Source organism: Cucurbita moschata, unplaced genomic scaffold, assembly GCF_002738365.1.
Source record: "Cucurbita moschata cultivar Rifu unplaced genomic scaffold, Cmos_1.0 Cmo_Scf00005, whole genome shotgun sequence".
NCBI classification, from domain to species: domain Eukaryota; kingdom Viridiplantae; phylum Streptophyta; class Magnoliopsida; order Cucurbitales; family Cucurbitaceae; genus Cucurbita; species Cucurbita moschata.
In genome coordinates this window covers 978,125-995,893 of record NW_019268521.1, presented here as the reverse complement: position 1 = coordinate 995,893, position 17,769 = coordinate 978,125, and the positions used below count along the sequence as shown (strand labels likewise).

The following is a 17,769-nucleotide window of genomic DNA, read 5'->3' as shown; positions in this document are numbered from 1 at the left end:
AAAAAAAAAAAAAAAAAAAAAAAAAAAGAAATAACACACACCTGAGGTTTTTTGAAATTCAACTTCAAACTCAAACAAACTTACGATTCTCAACACAACACTAGCGCATGAGTTTGCTAGCGCATTTATGTTGTGGTTGGGTTTATGGATTTTATACCATTTCTGCTTGTTGTTGGCTTGCTTACCACCATCCAGGCCTGATGACTACATGTAAGAGAGTATCTATTAATGAAGGTTCTCGGTGGAGGCTTTAGGGTCCTTGCCAAAAGGGATCAGGTTCTTGCCAAGTATGCCCTGTGGTCATAATGGCTATTTGTTAGAATGCGACTTACCAAAGTGGGCTTTAGAGTTTCGCTTTTTTATCTGTAGGTTTCATTATCTATGACTCAATCTGCCTGCGTTGATCTGTCTCTCTATATCTCTCTTTTTTAATCGATTATTCCATCAAGTTTCTGATCCATGGTTATTTTAGTGTGAATCTTGCCTTCACACTTTTGCTGCTCTTCGAGCCAAGTTTGACTCTTGAGTACATTTTTCAAATTCAATCGACCACTTTCATGGCCTGGACTAACCAACTCTTGGGTACTTGCCTTGAAAGCATGCCAAACAAACTTGGAGATTTTCCAGATAGTACTAGAACAAACAGTACCTTGAAGCTACAGATCTGTAATAAATGGTCTTATTTTCGTATGGAAATAAGTTATTTCTGCACTTCTTTTTCATTGTATGAAATATCTTATGGTTATTTGATTAGTCTTGGTAGACATTATAGCTGGTAAATTGTTCCAGTGATGTTTTCCACATAGTTCTTTTGTTGAAGTAGTATTTTCATTCCATCTTCTGGATTGACTAGTTGAAAATTACATTATTAACTACGTGATGCAACAGGAAAATATTGACGAGGATGATGAGAAACTGAAAGGTCTCAAGCAGGAATGGGGTGATGAGATATACAATGCCGTTGTTGTTGCCCTTAAAGAAATGAATGAATATAATCCAAGTGGTCGTTATTCTGTACCTGAATTATGGAACTTTAAGGAAGGAAGGAAAGCTACTTTGAAGGAGGTCATCAGCTATATTGTTAAGAGTATCAAGTCACTTAAGCGAAAGAGAACATGAGAGGAAGATCCCAGAAGGGAAAGAGAACGCTAGAGGAAGGTGCTATCTCGCCTTTTCTTCTGTTACTTGAGAGTTCAAATTTTAAATTTCCTTATGCTTTCAGAGGCTTTATTTGTTCTGTCAATCCTTTTCTCTTGTGTCCAATTTACTTTTGAGCTTATGTGTGAGGATTATACCCTGATCAATTTTTTTCTGATTTACATTGATTTTTTGAAAATGAAAAACGTATCCTGAAAACATCTAAACTTTAATCAGCTGAATTGATGCCTCGGTTTATAATTGCCTTTAGTTCTTCCACTATAGAAAAGAAGAAATGGAGGTGAAATTCTTTCCTCCACCAATCTGAAAATCGCTTGACTGGGTCAGTTTGTCCAGTCTCTCTGACTTTGATAATTTGAGACCTTTGACTTAGAATATCCGGACGATGTGCCAGCGATGAGGCTGAGTCCCGAAGGGGGTAAACATGAGGCGATGTGCCAGCAAGGACGCTGGGCCCCAAAAGGAGGTGGATTTGGTGGGGGTCTCACATCAATGGGAGAAAGGAACGAGCCCGTGAGTACGTTGGGTCCCGAAGGGGAGTGGATTGTGAGATCCCACATCGGTTGGGGAGGAGAACAAAACACCCTTTATAAGGGTGTGGAAACCTCTCCCTAACAGACATGTTTTAAAAACTTTGAGGGAAAGCCCGAAAGGAAAAGCCTAAAGAGGGCAATATCTACTAGCGATGGGCTGTTAATGATGTACTTGTTGTCATTGAATCTATAAATTTTCATCAGCTTGACTACCTTCACATGATATACATCCTGCTGCAACGAGATTAAACTTCTTTTCGACTAGTTTTATAATGCCCGATTGTTCTAGAAACCTGTTCTCAATTCTTATACTGATTAATTTTCATATGAACAGGTGAAGAATTGGATGTGAATGCTAGGCCTTATTGCTTGCAACTTGTCCAGTGGGACCTTTTTCCTGTGGTAAATGGAACAAACAACTCCAATCAGCGAGGCAAATTCATCATCTTGACTTTTGTTTGTAGTATGTAGTTCAGAGGTAAAGGACTACCAGGGAAGAAATAACACAGACCTTTACTCTTGACATCTTATATTTGGGTGATATTATGCGTTCCTTCCTCCTCTCATTTAATGTTATGTTCAGCCATAATCCATTGTATTAAAATCTAATTCCAAAAAATGAAGTATTTCTAGATGAACTACTCGTGAGTGTTCTGTTCTTTCTCAACGCCTTAATTATACAGGACTCCACCATGTTTCATTTCTTTCAGGTATCTCATAGTAGATAGGAGCAGGCTACCTGGTGGCAAAATTCCAACTCTCAATGCGTTCAACAGCTTTACTTTAAAGGTCAGCTCGATATCCCACATTGGTTGGGGAGGAGAACAAACCACCCTTTATAAGGGTGTGGAAACCTTCCCTTTGTAGACGCGTTTTAAAGCCTTGAGGGGAAGCCCGAAAGGGAAAGCCCAAAGAGGACAATATCTGCTAGTGGTGGATCTGGGTCATTACAAATGGTATCAGGGCCAGACACCGGATGATGTGTTAGCCTTCTCAGTTCCCTGAAGGGGGTAGACACGAGGCGATATGCCAATAAGGACGCTGGGCCCCGAAGGGGAGTGGATTTGGTGGCGGTTCCACATCGATTAAAGGAAGGAGTGCCAGCGAGGACGCTGGGCCCCGAAGGGGGTGGATTGTGATGTCCCACATTGGTTGGGGAGGAGAACAAACCACCCTTTATAAGGGTGTGGAAACCTTCCCTTTGTAGATCCCACATTGGTTGGGGAGGAGAACAAACCACCCTTTATAAGGGTGTGGAAACCTTCCCTTTGTAGACGCGTTTTAAAGCCTTGAGGAGAACAAACCACCCTTTATAAGGGTGTGGAAACCTTCCCTTTGTAGACGCGTTTTAAAGCCTTGAGGGGAAGCCCGAAAGGGAAAGCCCAAAGAGGACAATATCTGCTAGTGGTGGATCTGGGTCGTTACAAATGGTATCAGGGCCAGACACCGGATGATGTGTTAGCCTTCTCAGTTCCCTGAAGGGGGTAGACACGAGGCGATATGCCAGTAAGGACGCTGGGCCTCGAAGGGGAGTGGATTTGGTGGCGGTTCCACATCGATTAAAGGAAGGAGTGCCAGCGAGGACGCTGGGCCCCGAAGGGGGTGGATTGTGATGTCCCACATTGGTTGGGGAGGAGAACAAACCACCCTTTATAAGAGTTGGAAACTTTGCCCTAGTAGACGCATTTTAAAGCCTCGAGGGGAAGCCCGAAAGGAAAAGCCCAAAGAAGACAATATCTGCTATCGTTCGATCTGGGTTGTTACATACTTTGCCTCAAATTAGATAAGAACATAAAATTTTGCCCATTTCAATTTCTGTTCTTTCAACATTAGTTCCAAATGGGCTTAATCAACTTTCCCTAGTTGCTTGTTCTTGTTGAAATTGTTGATGGCGAGTACATCCTGTTTTATCATTGCCTTGCCATATGCTACATTTTTCAGCGCATTTCTACGGTTGTGTTGAGTGTCATTGCCGCTGATGTTGAAGTTGTCTAAACTCCATGCCATGGAAATCAATATGAATCTCCCGTTGTTGTGTAGGCAGTCCATGGTCAAATAGGCTTTCGTTATCTTTCAGATAATTTTGTCGAAAAAAGTTAATATGTTATTGAATTATTGTTTTATTAGTAAATGGAATGCGGTTTGACTCGTGAAACCTAGATACTTATTAGCGCAGATCTGATTTGACAAAGTTCATTTCTTCCCAAGTGAATTGTTATGGAATCAATCTAAGGAAAAGTTTTGGAATGGATTATGTTGATGGTCAAAATCAAGAGTAAAGAAAAATTCGTTTCTAAACTTGTGATCGAATCACTCCACAATAGGCTTGATCAATACCACTCGAATGAGTCTATCACGTAAGTTTTAAACCCAAGAATTTACAAAGTAAAAATTTAGCTCTCAACAAAATTAATGGTAGAATATAGTAGCTATGTGTATCATAATATAACTTTTTAACTCTCCTATTAAAAATTAGCTTAAATAACAAATCAATAATAAAATATAATTAAAATAATGTTATCAAGACCATTTTTGGATTAGTTTATGTATTCAACTCTAAATTAAATTTACATTTAATGCATGTCTATTTTGAAGCCCAATTTTGTATAACATGTAGCAAATAGGGTAAAGCTCGGGTGAGATATGTTTCTCCTTATATGGAGGCAAGGTTAAAAAACTTGGGTAAAGCTCTCGTAATTGCACAACATGAAGGGAACGACTCCAACGTCTTCTAGAATTTTTTTTTACGAGCTCACAATAATTTGAATATAAGTGACTAAAGCAACTTTTTCTCATTTTATGCAGCAAATAGGATAAAACACGGGTAATTGCACAACATTTAGGAAAGGACTCCAACGCCATCTAGAATTTTATTTGACGAGCTGACTTGTATTTTTTTTCTCCTTTCATGGAGACAAGGTTAGAAAACTTTGGTGGGATAGTGGTTGGCGGAAATTGATGCATTTAGTGGTGTGTCAAATCCCAGAAGATATGCATGAATCCCAAAACAAAGCTTGGCCCAAGTGGAGCCTAACTGATATCTAACAAGATTGAAAGAAGTTGCATCAAACACGGCTTGATCTTCTTGTCCTAAGGCGTTTCCCTATAGAGCTGACACCATATGGAGCCCTTTGCTTTTAGAATTGGGGCTCTAACACCGACCTTTTCCATTTCGGTTTGGAATTAACGAAAAGATTGTTTTGTTTGCCATCCGACAATTTGACCGTTGATTTGGCTTGCAGGTCGGGTGGTCGTGTCCCTTCACTGTGCTTGCTGCTACGACTTTCGTTTGTGTCGAGCTGATCAACTTGAACAGATGACTCGAGTCATATAGTGGCTTGGTACTTTCACTAATCCATTGATGTTTACTAAATAGTGGAAATCTCCGAATCCCGAAAATAACTTAACAGCTATCCTAACTTCACTTCCATGGCCTTCACAGTGACATCATTATCCGTACAGAAGTGTCTTACATTTACTTTAAAAAAAAAGTAACACTTGGTTTGAGTATTTTAAAAATACTCAGTAAATAGTCTGACTATTGAGGTCAGGAAATGCAATCACATGCATTTATGATGGGTATCTTTTCTTAGAGGTCTTGGTCTTTTCAGTTCAAACCAAATTTGATGTGTAATACTTCTCTAGACATGACTCAAGCACTCGAATATGGACTCCAGGCAGGCTCATATACGTACCACTGGACCTGCCCTTCAGCTGGTGTACACTCATGCTGTCGAAAAAGCTACAAAGGGAAAGGAGCACACATAATATTATGGTGTACATAATATCGTAGTATAAGCGTCGTACTAAGCATTACGGGAAAGTATCTCGATGAATGTGACATACAAAATGCATGAGGTCCCCATAACTTTCAATCATGACATATATGTATGATGTAAGTCATTTCTCCGTTCTTTTTGTAAATATAATCTTTATGAATAACATATGTGGCTTAATAATATCTCATAAACCAAAGTGTGTGGCATAACATATAGAGGTTTCATGCAACATATAACATTGATTTCACAAAAAATCCATAAAAGTATAATCGTCTCATGATAACTTATAACATAGCATAACTTATATCGAGCACAAACATAACATAGTACACGTCAATCAATCACAAAACATGGCATGTGTAGGGGCCATAAGCGCGCAACGTTCCTACTTCATATAATTCATCCAATCAAGCCAATATTAAAGCCACTTACATGGTTGCCCCAGGCTGGAGTCACTAATTTATCCTTGTTGCTAGTTCGAATCTATCTCTTGAAATTCAATTCAATCTACGTGGGTCCGCAACATCGAATTAAACCATGCTAAAAGACTTAATTTGCCTAACGGGCCACGTTCATTTGGGTCGTGAGGCAACTAGGCTAGTTCAGAACCATGTCTAAATGCAAAGGCATGGACGCTGGAAGCAGGCTTTCAAACCTAGCTTGGTTCGGTTACGGACTTGTGGATTCGGGTTGGTTGATCGTCGAAGCTGCGGTTTGGGGCTTGGTTCTTCTTCTTTTTAATAACGAGCTGTTACAGTCCGACACTGTGTCTCACAAGTGTTTGTAGCATACATGCCAAACGTTTGCTAAACACAAAAGACATTTTAAACTCTAATTGAACAAATTGAATGAATCCGACACTGATTGGACATCAATCAAATAATAATTTCCTGCACACTAAAGAAAGGAAGTGTTGGTTATATTGTCGTGGACCGTGAGAACTTTAACAATGTAAAAGTTGAAAAAAACTTACCTTAAAATGACTCTCAACCAATTTCAACCTACTTATTTCTCCATCATCGACGAAACCTTCTATTACGATCGTACTTTTTTAACGTATGCTCACGACAAATCTTAAGAAAAGCTCAAGCTCCATATTCATTCTTCGTTCGTTTGATGGCTTTGTCGAATCTTAGGCGATTTGTCTTTACCAATTGAATATCACTTGTGCAGAATCTAAGCTTGTTCGTCCACACATGTTGTCAGTGCATGCAAGTTCAATCATCTGTGACACAACCAACTTGCCTCTATACTAGGTCAAGTCATTCAGTTTGATCTTTACTTTACTCGGGGCCAAGGTCTGTCGTCTGCACGTCACATCCAACATCATCTTGGTTCCCAATTAGCATGACCCATATATCTTGATGTCATCCCAAGTTATGGGGTGTCGTGACCCATCACAGCTCACTCAGTCATGCCATTGGGAACAGGCCCACGTGTCGTTCAAAACATCGGGACATCCCGAACATTCATCCATATGGGTTCTATTGATGCATTGGCCCTACCATGTCCATGTCATGTCATTTACGGACTCTGTACTAGATAACAGGTGCATGATCCAACCTCCAACACTTGGGTTAGGGTGCAATACCAACATTCCCATGTCGCCCAGTACTGTCCTTGAATGACCCATTCAAAAGGAAGTTGCCTGAGACACTCACCCTCACTATGACATACGTAAGTGCCACAGGGTAGCTTGTGTAGGCCACAGGGCCTAGGGGCGGTGGAGAGCTGACACCATGCCTCACCCTATGGTACATTTTGAGGCATATTCAATTCTCCTTGGGTAGACATCATTTTGGAGAACAGACATACGGTATTGTGGAGCATCCTTTCGGTGTCCAATTGACACAAAACTTGGTGAACATTTATATTTCATATGGGCGAACTTGACTTTATTCACATGCCCAAATTTCCTTTCGAAACCCCTAATTTTGAGGTTAAGGCTCGGGGCCCTACCTAGCCTTTCAACAAGCCTATCTTTGACCCTCATGTCTACTTATGGCCCTTATCTAGATTATGCCTCGAATTCTCTTCGATGACCACTTTGTTTAGTGTATTAGATGATGCATTGTCCTCCTTGATCGCATCAAGTCACTCGTTTAGGCCCTCACTTGGCCAGATGAGTGCCACTTGAGGGTCACCACTTTGCTTGTCACAGCATGAGTGTCACGTTGTGACATTCTCCCCCACTTAAACTAGTTATCATCCTCAATAACTTACTTAGGGTACAATCACTCCATAGATTGTGGCATCTTTCCATTCAAGTAAAATGTATACAAATTAGATATCCGGTAAGCGAACTTCCAAGATATTAATTACAATTTCGTTCTTCCTTGTGTTTATACTTTGATTTTTCTTACTCTAATACATAGACCTTAACGTGAGTTCCATTCAGAGTGTCTAAACATCCCTAAGCAAATTTAAAAAACACACATAAAAACTAATGCGCATTAATAATGCTCACATCCTTAGACAAAACATCTTCAAATGTACATTAAGTACCTTAAATCACTTCCCGTTATAGTCCATTGAATTTTATAAAACTGGTGTCTGTCTTTTTCAAAAATATTTCGGCACTAAAACACAACGCTTACACTTTCATGGAAAAAATTACTAACAATTCATTCAGATATCTTAAAAGCAAAGCTCACAACATCTACTTCTCTAACCTCGAACCAACAATATCGTTTGAACATCAAACGTTCCTTGATGCCTCGTAGTCATTCAAATACAACTTCAAACCATCCCTCTCATGAACGTTTTATTTACAACAAAAAATTGAGAAGTATAGAAGTTTTTTTAATACAAAGAAATTCTTTCTTCAAGGTAGTATGATTCTTTCTGCTTCGGTTATTCAATTCGGTGTGGTTCGATCGAACCTCAAAACTAGTAGAGAAAGTGACGTGTCAGTGGAGAACCAAAGCCGAACAATCAAGAGAAAGAAGAGAAACCCTCTCGTCATTATCTAATCAGATTCTTAATAAGATTTTTTCACTTTTCTTCTTCTATTATGTTTCTATACATCCTTTTCCGCTCACTCCTATGTGCTTATCTGTATTTCTATTTTTAAAAGAAGCATTTATTCACGATTAAAATTTACAAATAGATTACAAACTGTTGTTACGAAGAACTTGACGAAAGTATCTTACATTCCAAAGCAAGATGTTATTAAATAAAAAATAAATACGTATAATAATAATTCCTTATATTATAAACATAAAAGAAACGAAAACTCGCTCATATTAACTAAAGTTGATATCAAAGCTTAGATTCCAAATATATATTTCTAATATAAACCTATTTTTTATAAAAATAAGTCTTATATGAAAATCATGCATCAATAATTTTAAAACAATTTTACAATAAAATTTTAATAAAAGTTTTAAATTGATTTATTATGTTTTCTATGATTAAAAGAAAAGAAGAGAAGATATTTTTGGAGACATCATCATTACAAAATTTATGGATATATTTTACCGACATTTTTGACTTAATTTCTCAAAAAAAAAAAAAAAAAAAATTAGGGATACACACGAGTTGAGTTTAGTTGATAACCCGAGTAATCCAAATAAAATTCACAACTCAAACCAATCACCAACTTAAAACACGGTTCATAACCTTACCCTCAGTTATTCAGTAGTTCTAATTTTTTAATCATTTAAAAAAATCATACTTATCTACGGTACAAACTACGTTAATAACTAAAATTTCATAAAACTCAAATATCAAACATTCACATTCATATATATACATTAGTTACAAGCGTTAAATATTCTTAATTTTCGTGATCATATTGAAAATAAAGTACTGTTGGGTTGAATTGTATATCAAATTAAAATTTTCGATTTTCTCAAAATTCAATTCAACCCAAATCCGAAAATAAAAAATCTAACTCAACCCAACTTTTATAGTTTGAATTGGACGAATGAGTCGAGTTTTCTAGTCATATGAACACCTCTACTAGAAACCTCGTATGAATTGATATACATACATATATATACATATATACATATATATATATATATATATATATACACAATAGAGAAAATTTCTAATTCCACCCACGTTGGTTTTCTCTGCACACCCACGCAGGGGAAGTTCAAACAGAGTAAGAGCCCCTCCGCTGGACAAACCAACCCACAATCCCCCATTTTCAATTCACCCCAATTCCTCCCTTCCTCCGCCACCGCCTCCGCCCTACGCCGGATGGAACCTCCTCCAATCTACCGCCTTCCGGATGACACCTTCCATCAGATCTTCTTCTCCCTCCCTCTTCGTCAGATTATGATCTGCCGCTGCGTCTGCAAGCTGTTCGACCAAATTATCTCTTCCTCCTTCTTCATTGACCTCATTTCCACCCGTCCCCCTCTCCGCCTCGTCGCCCTCCGCCCCCCGCACCACCACCACAGTCATCAGCGCCTCGCCGCCGCAGCCGTCAATCCCTGTCTCCACGTCTATGACCCTGATCAAGGTCAGTGGCTTCGCTTCTCCCTCGATTTTTTACCCTTCCGATTCCCTCACCCTGTTGCGTCCTCTCTCGGCCTTGTTTATCTCTGGGGCGACTTGCCCGACTCGCCGGAGTCAAATAAGTCGCTCGTGGTTTGTAACCCTTTGACTCGCCAGTTCCGAGTCTTACCCCAGCTCGGCTCGGCCTGGTCTCGTCATGGGTCGGTTTTGGTTGACTCTGCTAACAGAGTTATGGTATTGACTGAGCTTGCTGCTCTTTACTTCTCTGGGTCGAATCAGTGGAGTAAATTTTCTTCTAATTTGCCTTCGAAACCTCGAAGCCCTGTGTTGGTTTCTAATTCGGTCTATGCTCTTTGTGATGTGGGTTCTCCATGGAGAAGCCAGTGGAAATTGTTCGCTTGTACTATCACCGATCTAAAGAGCTCCCAGAATTGGGGTCGGCTCGAGAGGCACGAATGGGGGGATGTTTTTGACATTCTGAAACGGCCCCGTTTGGTCCGAGGGACGGGTAACCAAATCTTGATGGTGGGTGGGCTTAAATCTTCATTTTCATTGACTGCTTCGTGCTCGACGATATTGATTTTGAGGTTGGATTTGGATACATTGGAATGGGATGAGGCGGGTCGTATGCCTGTCCAGATGTTTCAGTGCTTTCAAGGGTCGAGTAAGTTTAAGGTGTTTGGTGGTGGTGATCGGATTTGCTTTTCTGCTAAGAGGATGGGAATGATGGCATTGTGGGATCGTTGTTCTGGGAAAGCAGAATGGCGGTGGATATGTGGGGTGCCTGGACATAACGATGGCCTTTACCGAGGATTCGTGTTCGAGGCAAGGTTCACAGCCATACAGCCTTAACTTGTCTATGCCTGGTTTTTCTTGCTGAGTAGAATCACTGTCAGGTAAGTTTGCAAACAGGTTATTTTATCTTGCAATCTTTACATTGAATTTGATGGCCTTGGTTGTAAATTGCTGCATTATTACAACCATAAATTTTAAGTGCATTTTTTTATAAAAAAAGTTAAACGTATATGAATTCGTTCGTTAAAAGGCGGTCGGACGGTTGTGAGATGATGCTTAGCCTTTAGAAGTTTGAATGCTAACCTTCTCTTATATGCTTAGATTTATAGGTATCAAAATGAATAATTTCCAGGCTTGTATGGAATGTTCATTGCTGGTTGAATTTTCCTAATAAATCCCATTGATGTATTTCCTCGTGATTTATATTGTTGAGGACTTGTAAACTTTGCAATGTTTGTCTTTGTTGATTAATGAAGGAACAACCGTGAATCAGTTTCATCCTCATAATGAGAACAATAGGTAAGGGACACAAATATTCATCAAAAAGAAAAGAAAAGGAGGGACACAAGTATGAACTCAACACATAGATGTAACAAGACGAATACGATGATAAGAATTTCTAAATTAGGAGTTAGCACGTACACGTTAGGACACTCTGTTTTTGGTGTTTACGAGTATGTTATGTTGACGTGTGGTTAGCAACCCTCGTTTAGCATTCATCTGATGGGTTGGTGGAGTCGTTTCATACAGAAGGATGGTCTCAGTTTGTATTCACTATTTAGCTTAAAGCTTCAAAGAATCTTCTTAAGGTTTCGAAACAAGGACGTGTTTGGCCATGTTGCCAATCAAATAGCCTTGGTGACTGAAAAAACCAAGGGTGTTGATGCTATGACAGAAAAATGGGGATAATAAATGATTGTTGTGAAAAATATGTGAGGCCCTTAGGTTGGAACTTTTGGATATCTCGAACCAAGGAGGATGTCTTTTAGATACGAGTGGATCAAGGTGAGAGATGTCATATTATGAGTAGGAGAACAAAAAATCCTTCATTACTAAGATTGTGTAAGTGGTGGTAGTTGTCTAACTAGAGGTGAAAAAGTTGAGCTAGAATTTTTTTCATTATACTTTGGAAGTTGGAAGTTGTACACCAAACATGAAGGATTTAAATTCTGACTTGAAGGCCTTTTTGGGAGTTCCATGTTGCCCATTGATATAAGAGCTGGGTTTTAGCAAGTCCAAGGAAAACTGCCCCCAACCCAAAAAACGATACAAAAATTGGGGTCCAATCTAGGACGACCAAACTAGGCGAGTAATTGCAAAAATACTTAGTCATTGAAGCCCACATGGAGGCATTTAACCTAAAAAAGGACCACATGTAACATCCCAAACCGACCGCTAGCGGATATTTTTCTCTTTGAGCTTTCTCTTTCGGGCTTCCCCTCAAGGTTTTTAAAACGTATATGCTAGGGAGAGGTTTCCACACCCTTATAAGGAATGCTTCGTTCCCCTCTCCAACTGATGTGGAATCTCACCATCCACCCCCTTGGAGATCCAACATCCTCGCTGGCACACCGCCCAGTGTCTGGCTCTAATACCATTGGTAACATTCCAAACCCACCGCTAGCGGATATTGTCCTCTTTGAGCTTTCCCTCAATGTTTTTAAAATGCATTTGCTAGGGAGAGGTTTCCACACCCTTATAAGGAATGCTTTGTCCCCCTCTCCAACCGAGGTGGGATCTCACACCACACGTCCTCCAAGATCCCCCAATCTCCTACAAAACTCTCTTTTTTCTCTCCAACTGCAACACCTAAATATCAACAAGGAAAGAAAACTACCACAGAATACATTCCTCATTTTGAAAGGGAGGATGGAAAAAACACCTCCTCCATTATCAACGGACATTTGTTCTGGGTCCAACTGACATCAAAGGTCTCAAGGGAAGAAGACCAAATCGAGCAAGCATATAGACTACTCCAAAGAATGTGGTCCAGATCCTACAGTAACTTGCAGAGTGTTGACCACTATGGTTCCAATGTGAAGGTAGAATGTCTAATGATGTGATCCATGGTGTTATTCTCTCAAGGTAAACCTGCCAAGCAATGAAACACACCTTCATGGATACTTTAATCTTCCATAAGGAGACAAATAATGGAGTGAGGGAAAACTAGAGCGATAAAGAAGAAGAAACCTGCCAAGCAATGAAACACACCTTCATGGATACTTTAATCTTCCATAAGGAGACAAATAATGGAGTGAGGGAAAACTAGAGCGATAAAGAAGAAGAAACCTGCCAAGCAATGAAACACACCTTCATGGATACTTTAATCTTCCATAAGGAGACAAATAATGGAGTGAGGGAAAACTAGAGCGATAAAGAAGAAGAAACCTGCCAAGCAATGAAACACACCTTCATGGATACTTTAATCTTCCATAAGGAGACAAATAATGGAGTGAGGGAAAACTAGAGCGATAAAGAAGAAGAAACCTGCCAAGCAATGAAACACACCTTCATGGATACTTTAATCTTCCATAAGGAGACAAATAATGGAGTGAGGGAAAACTAGAGCGATAAAGAAGAAGAAACCTGCCAAGCAATGAAACACACCTTCATGGATACTTTAATCTTCCATAAGGAGACAAATAATGGAGTGAGGGAAAACTAGAGCGATAAAGAAGAAGAAACCTGCCAAGCAATGAAACACACCTTCATGGATACTTTAATCTTCCATAAGGAGACAAATAATGGAGTGAGGGAAAACTAGAGCGATAAAGAAGAAGAAACCTGCCAAGCAATGAAACACACCTTCATGGATACTTTAATCTTCCATAAGGAGACAAATAATGGAGTGAGGGAAAACTAGAGCGATAAAGAAGAAGAAACCTGCCAAGCAATGAAACACACCTTCATGGATACTTTAATCTTCCATAAGGAGACAAATAATGGAGTGAGGGAAAACTAGAGCGATAAAGAAGAAGAAACCTGCCAAGCAATGAAACACACCTTCATGGATACTTTAATCTTCCATAAGGAGACAAATAATGGAGTGAGGGAAAACTAGAGCGATAAAGAAGAAGAAACCTGCCAAGCAATGAAACACACCTTCATGGATACTTTAATCTTCCATAAGGAGACAAATAATGGAGTGAGGGAAAACTAGAGCGATAAAGAAGACTAAAGAAGTATCTATCAAAACCCCTCGAGAGGGCATAAGGACCATATACAAAGATCTTTGTCCTTGGATGCAAGCAGATTTGGCCAACTGGGGGAAATGGCTTCATTTAGTGGATTGAAAATTGGGTTGAGCTTGGTTTTTGGGTGCCTTCCGTCTGCTCATGTTGCAAAACTTTACTATTTGCTATGATGGAAGAAAAGAAGCTTCACTTCAGAGGTTGAAGATGAATTCAAAAGCTATGTAAAGGGGTCCTTTCATCTCATTTGTTTGAAAACAGGTTCTTCTTCTTCATTGTAAACCAACCATTCTTGAGAAAATCAAAGGAATCCAGACGTGAGAAATCAAGAATTTGACATTGAAACCGGTTCGAGCAAGGTTTTGTTGTTGAAGTCGTTTGGAGGAGAAGATGAAGTTGAGTTCGAGGGAGAGGAAGACGAATGAGATAATTTATACAGTTGGAGGTCTTTGATTCAATCACTAGTCTTGGTAAAGCTTCTCGACTGAGATAATTTCTCCTTTGAATTCATGAAAAATATAAACAAACCACCAATCCTTTTTTCTTTCTCCGTTGAGAAAGTCATCATTATCTATTACAAATGAGGGTTTTATCTCTTTTATTCCATAGAAAGCATTCCAAAGAAGTTAAAGCTTACCCCCACCATAGCTTAACTAGTTGTGCGTATAAAACTGTGGTTAAAGTGCTCACAGAAAGGATTAAAACAATTTTCTCAGCATGATTACTGGTTTCAGAATCTTTTGTGGGAAATTGAAAAATGAAAAAGAAATAGGGGATTAGACATGGTAGGGTGAACTCTCAGAGTCGTCTTCAGTGACAGTTGCTTTTGTCTTGCATCCCCGATGGTGTGTTCCTTTTCGTCATCAAGAGGATCATCTTGATTATCTTTCATGGGGTTGTGAGTTTGTTTGCTTCCTTTGAAGTTGTTTCTTTATGGTATTTTGTGTGGTGATGGTGCGTAATAGGGACGGCCATTCTATGATGGATGAGATCTTGATGAATTCTCCCTTCTGTGGGAAGAGCCTTGTGATAGGCAAGTTTTTGTGCTATCTTGTGGGCAATGTGATCCAGAGGAATAGTAAAATTTTTAGAGGGGTGAAGAAGTCATTGATGGAAGTCGAGGAGATGGTAATATTTAATGCGTCTTTATGGGCATATGTTAATCGAACTTTGTTGTAATTTTCCATTTGGTGTGATTCTTCTGGATTGAAGTATGTTCTTACCACTTTTTGAGGACTCCTTTTGTGGGTGTTTTTGTATGCCCTTATATATTCTTTCATTTTTCTCAAACTCGGGTTTTTATCATAAGAAGGGGCTATGCAATAGAAGCAAAGACACGGGGAACGGGTTACCTACTAGGAAATATGTAGGTAGCAAAGAAAAAGGGACGTTTTTGCAGCCGAGGGCAATGGGATTAAGAGTTTGTATAAATCTGTCTTTTCTGTGAAAATTCTTCGATTTCTTTCTTTCCTCCGATTCCAAAAGAAAGAAGTTTTTCCTTAATAAGGCTTTTGCATTCTTGAAAGGATGGTACGTCAAAAGCATGCCCATTAAGTCCTTTACCTTCCTAGGAAATGTGAGATACCATCCGAAGATATGGAGAATCTTTGTCTAGAAACTCTAAGCATATGTGCATTGCACAAATAAGTGGTTTTGTGTTTCATTTTCTCTTGCATAATGGACGCCAATATGAAAATAAAGTCACATTGGAGATTCTTTTTAAGAGGATTTCCTTTCCATACTATATTTGCTAACGTGAGATTTATTTCTTCTACTTTTTCTCTTGTGTCCATCATCAAAGATTTTGTCGAGAAGACCACGTTAGCACTGAGAAGCCATGTCAACGAGTCTGCTTCATTTAACAATACAATTGGGGCAAGGTCGAGTCGTAATTTTGCCCATTCCATAGCTTCACTATCTTTTAGGTTCCTACCAAGCTTCAGGTCCTAGAATTTGTTGACATCATTCCATATTTCCTTGATCGTGACTCTTTTGTTATGAGAGAGTCTACAAGAGTGGATACCGATGGGCTAGCATGGTGTTTTCAATCCATGGATCGTCCAAAATGATGTGCCTTCTCCATCACCCAACCTATGGCAAATTTAGTTGATGATGAGGTTTTGATGTTTTTTTATGTACTTTCATGGTCCCTTTGCAGAAGATGGTGAGTTGATTTTTACATGATGTAGGAGTGTCTTTAGTCTTTATAAGTTTTCTCCCCAAAGTATTTTCTTCGTAATGATATCTCTGTATCTATTTTGCAATGAGAGTTTTGTTCTTCTTTATCGAAAATAAACTGAGTCATCCTTTTTCTACTGGGAAGTTTATGATATTCCACCGAACAAGATGTGGACCATCTTTCCATGAATAGTTTATGAATAATTTTTCTATATTCGTAGCTACTTTTTCTTGCATTTCAAATAGAGACATGTAAGCGGGGAGTTTGAATAGTGTGGCTTGTACTAGGGTGAGCCTTCCTTTCGAAGTGTGACATGATGACCATGTACAATATTCGACCATTCACTCTTTTTACAATCGTATCTGCCGACAAATTTTTCGATAATCTTTGTGCTAACAATTGATGCTCATAATCTCTGTTTTTTGGAGATGGATGTTTTGTCCAGAGATTCTTGCCGTCTTGAACATGGTTTTTATGGAGGAGATATTTAACAAATTAAAAGAGAATTATATCATCTCCGAACCAAAAATGGTTGATTCTTAAGCCTTCATTGCCAATCTGAAAGTCCTTTATTTTCCTTTCGGGATAGTGGATCCCCTTGTCGAAGACCTCATGTGGCATAAATCTTCCATTGATGATGATCGAGAAGTTCGTGGATATTATGAATCATTTTATCCACCTCTGCAATTTTGAGCCAAAACCTTTTGCTACAAGAATTGTTCGAGGAGATTTCAATCGACCTTGTCGAAGGCCTTTTCCAAGTCCAATTTGATGGTTACATCTTTTTGTTTCTTCCTTTCCCATTCATCTGTCATGAGAGATGCATCAAGGATTTTCCATCCCTCTACAAAATCTCTTTGCTGCTCAGTAATCTTGAAAGCCAGAACCTTTTTTAAGATGTTTTGATAGCACTTCTATAGTCCGATTGTAAGACTTATGGAGTGAAAGTCTGCGACAGTGCAAGCATCCAATTTCTTGAGATCATGTATGTTTCGTTTAGGTTGCTATTGATAACTCGATTATGAAAAAATCTTGGAACACTCATGATATCGACTCTCGATAAGGTTGCATTTAGTAAGCTTTCAACCATGTTGACCACCCATATAATTAAAATTCTAAGCTGACGAGGTGAAAAAATCTTTGAAATTTATTTCACCTCGTGTCAGCTCAGAGCCCATCAGAATTTTACTGCTGAAATTGTTGAACTGATGTTTGTATCTTCATTTGTTATTCATCGTTATATTGGATGATTAAAATGAATTGTACTAAGGATTGGTTTCGAATTTATTTCGCGTGTGACAGTGACTGCTGTGGATCTGGATTATGACAAGTTACCCTGCAAATATATTCAAGGAGTCGAGAACAGGTTCCAGTTCCTACGTATACAGCGTGGAGAAAACTCGACTCGTATTAAATGGTTCGTAATGGAAGTTTCTTGTCAACCCATTGGGATGTTCTGATGGAGAGAATTTCTGAGCAATTTGGTGGGCGTCCTCCTATATCTGCTCTTTGTTTGCTTTTAATTTAAGTTTTATTCTTAAAAGATTTACCATCTACATTTCATCCACCACGAGATAAAAAGGAAACAGTAAATATAAAATCAAGGTTCGAGATCTTTAGCCAACTGGAATTCTTATTCATTGGCATTGCCCTTGTTGAATGCA

The 17,769-nt window shown here is 39.0% G+C and overlaps 2 protein-coding genes across 2 annotated transcripts in view; both read left to right on the top strand.

The window, feature by feature from the left end:
* Positions 1-2,329, top strand: part of LOC111442699 (factor of DNA methylation 1-like) — a 7,000-nt gene extending 4,671 nt beyond the window's left edge. Inside the window, exons 7-8 of the mRNA XM_023080170.1 lie at positions 889-1,158; positions 2,026-2,329. Coding sequence (XP_022935938.1) covers positions 889-1,119 — 231 coding nt within the window. The 3' untranslated portion in view covers positions 1,120-1,158; positions 2,026-2,329. The remainder of the gene's footprint in view (positions 1-888; positions 1,159-2,025) is intronic.
* A 7,201-nt stretch (positions 2,330-9,530) lies between these two features.
* On the top strand, positions 9,531-17,769 carry LOC111442701 (SKP1-interacting partner 15-like). The gene is made up of 2 exons (XM_023080173.1): positions 9,531-10,836; positions 17,408-17,769. The coding sequence occupies exon 1, from the start codon at positions 9,680-9,682 to the stop codon at positions 10,790-10,792; it is 1,113 nt and encodes a 370-aa protein (XP_022935941.1). The 5' UTR covers positions 9,531-9,679; the 3' UTR covers positions 10,793-10,836; positions 17,408-17,769.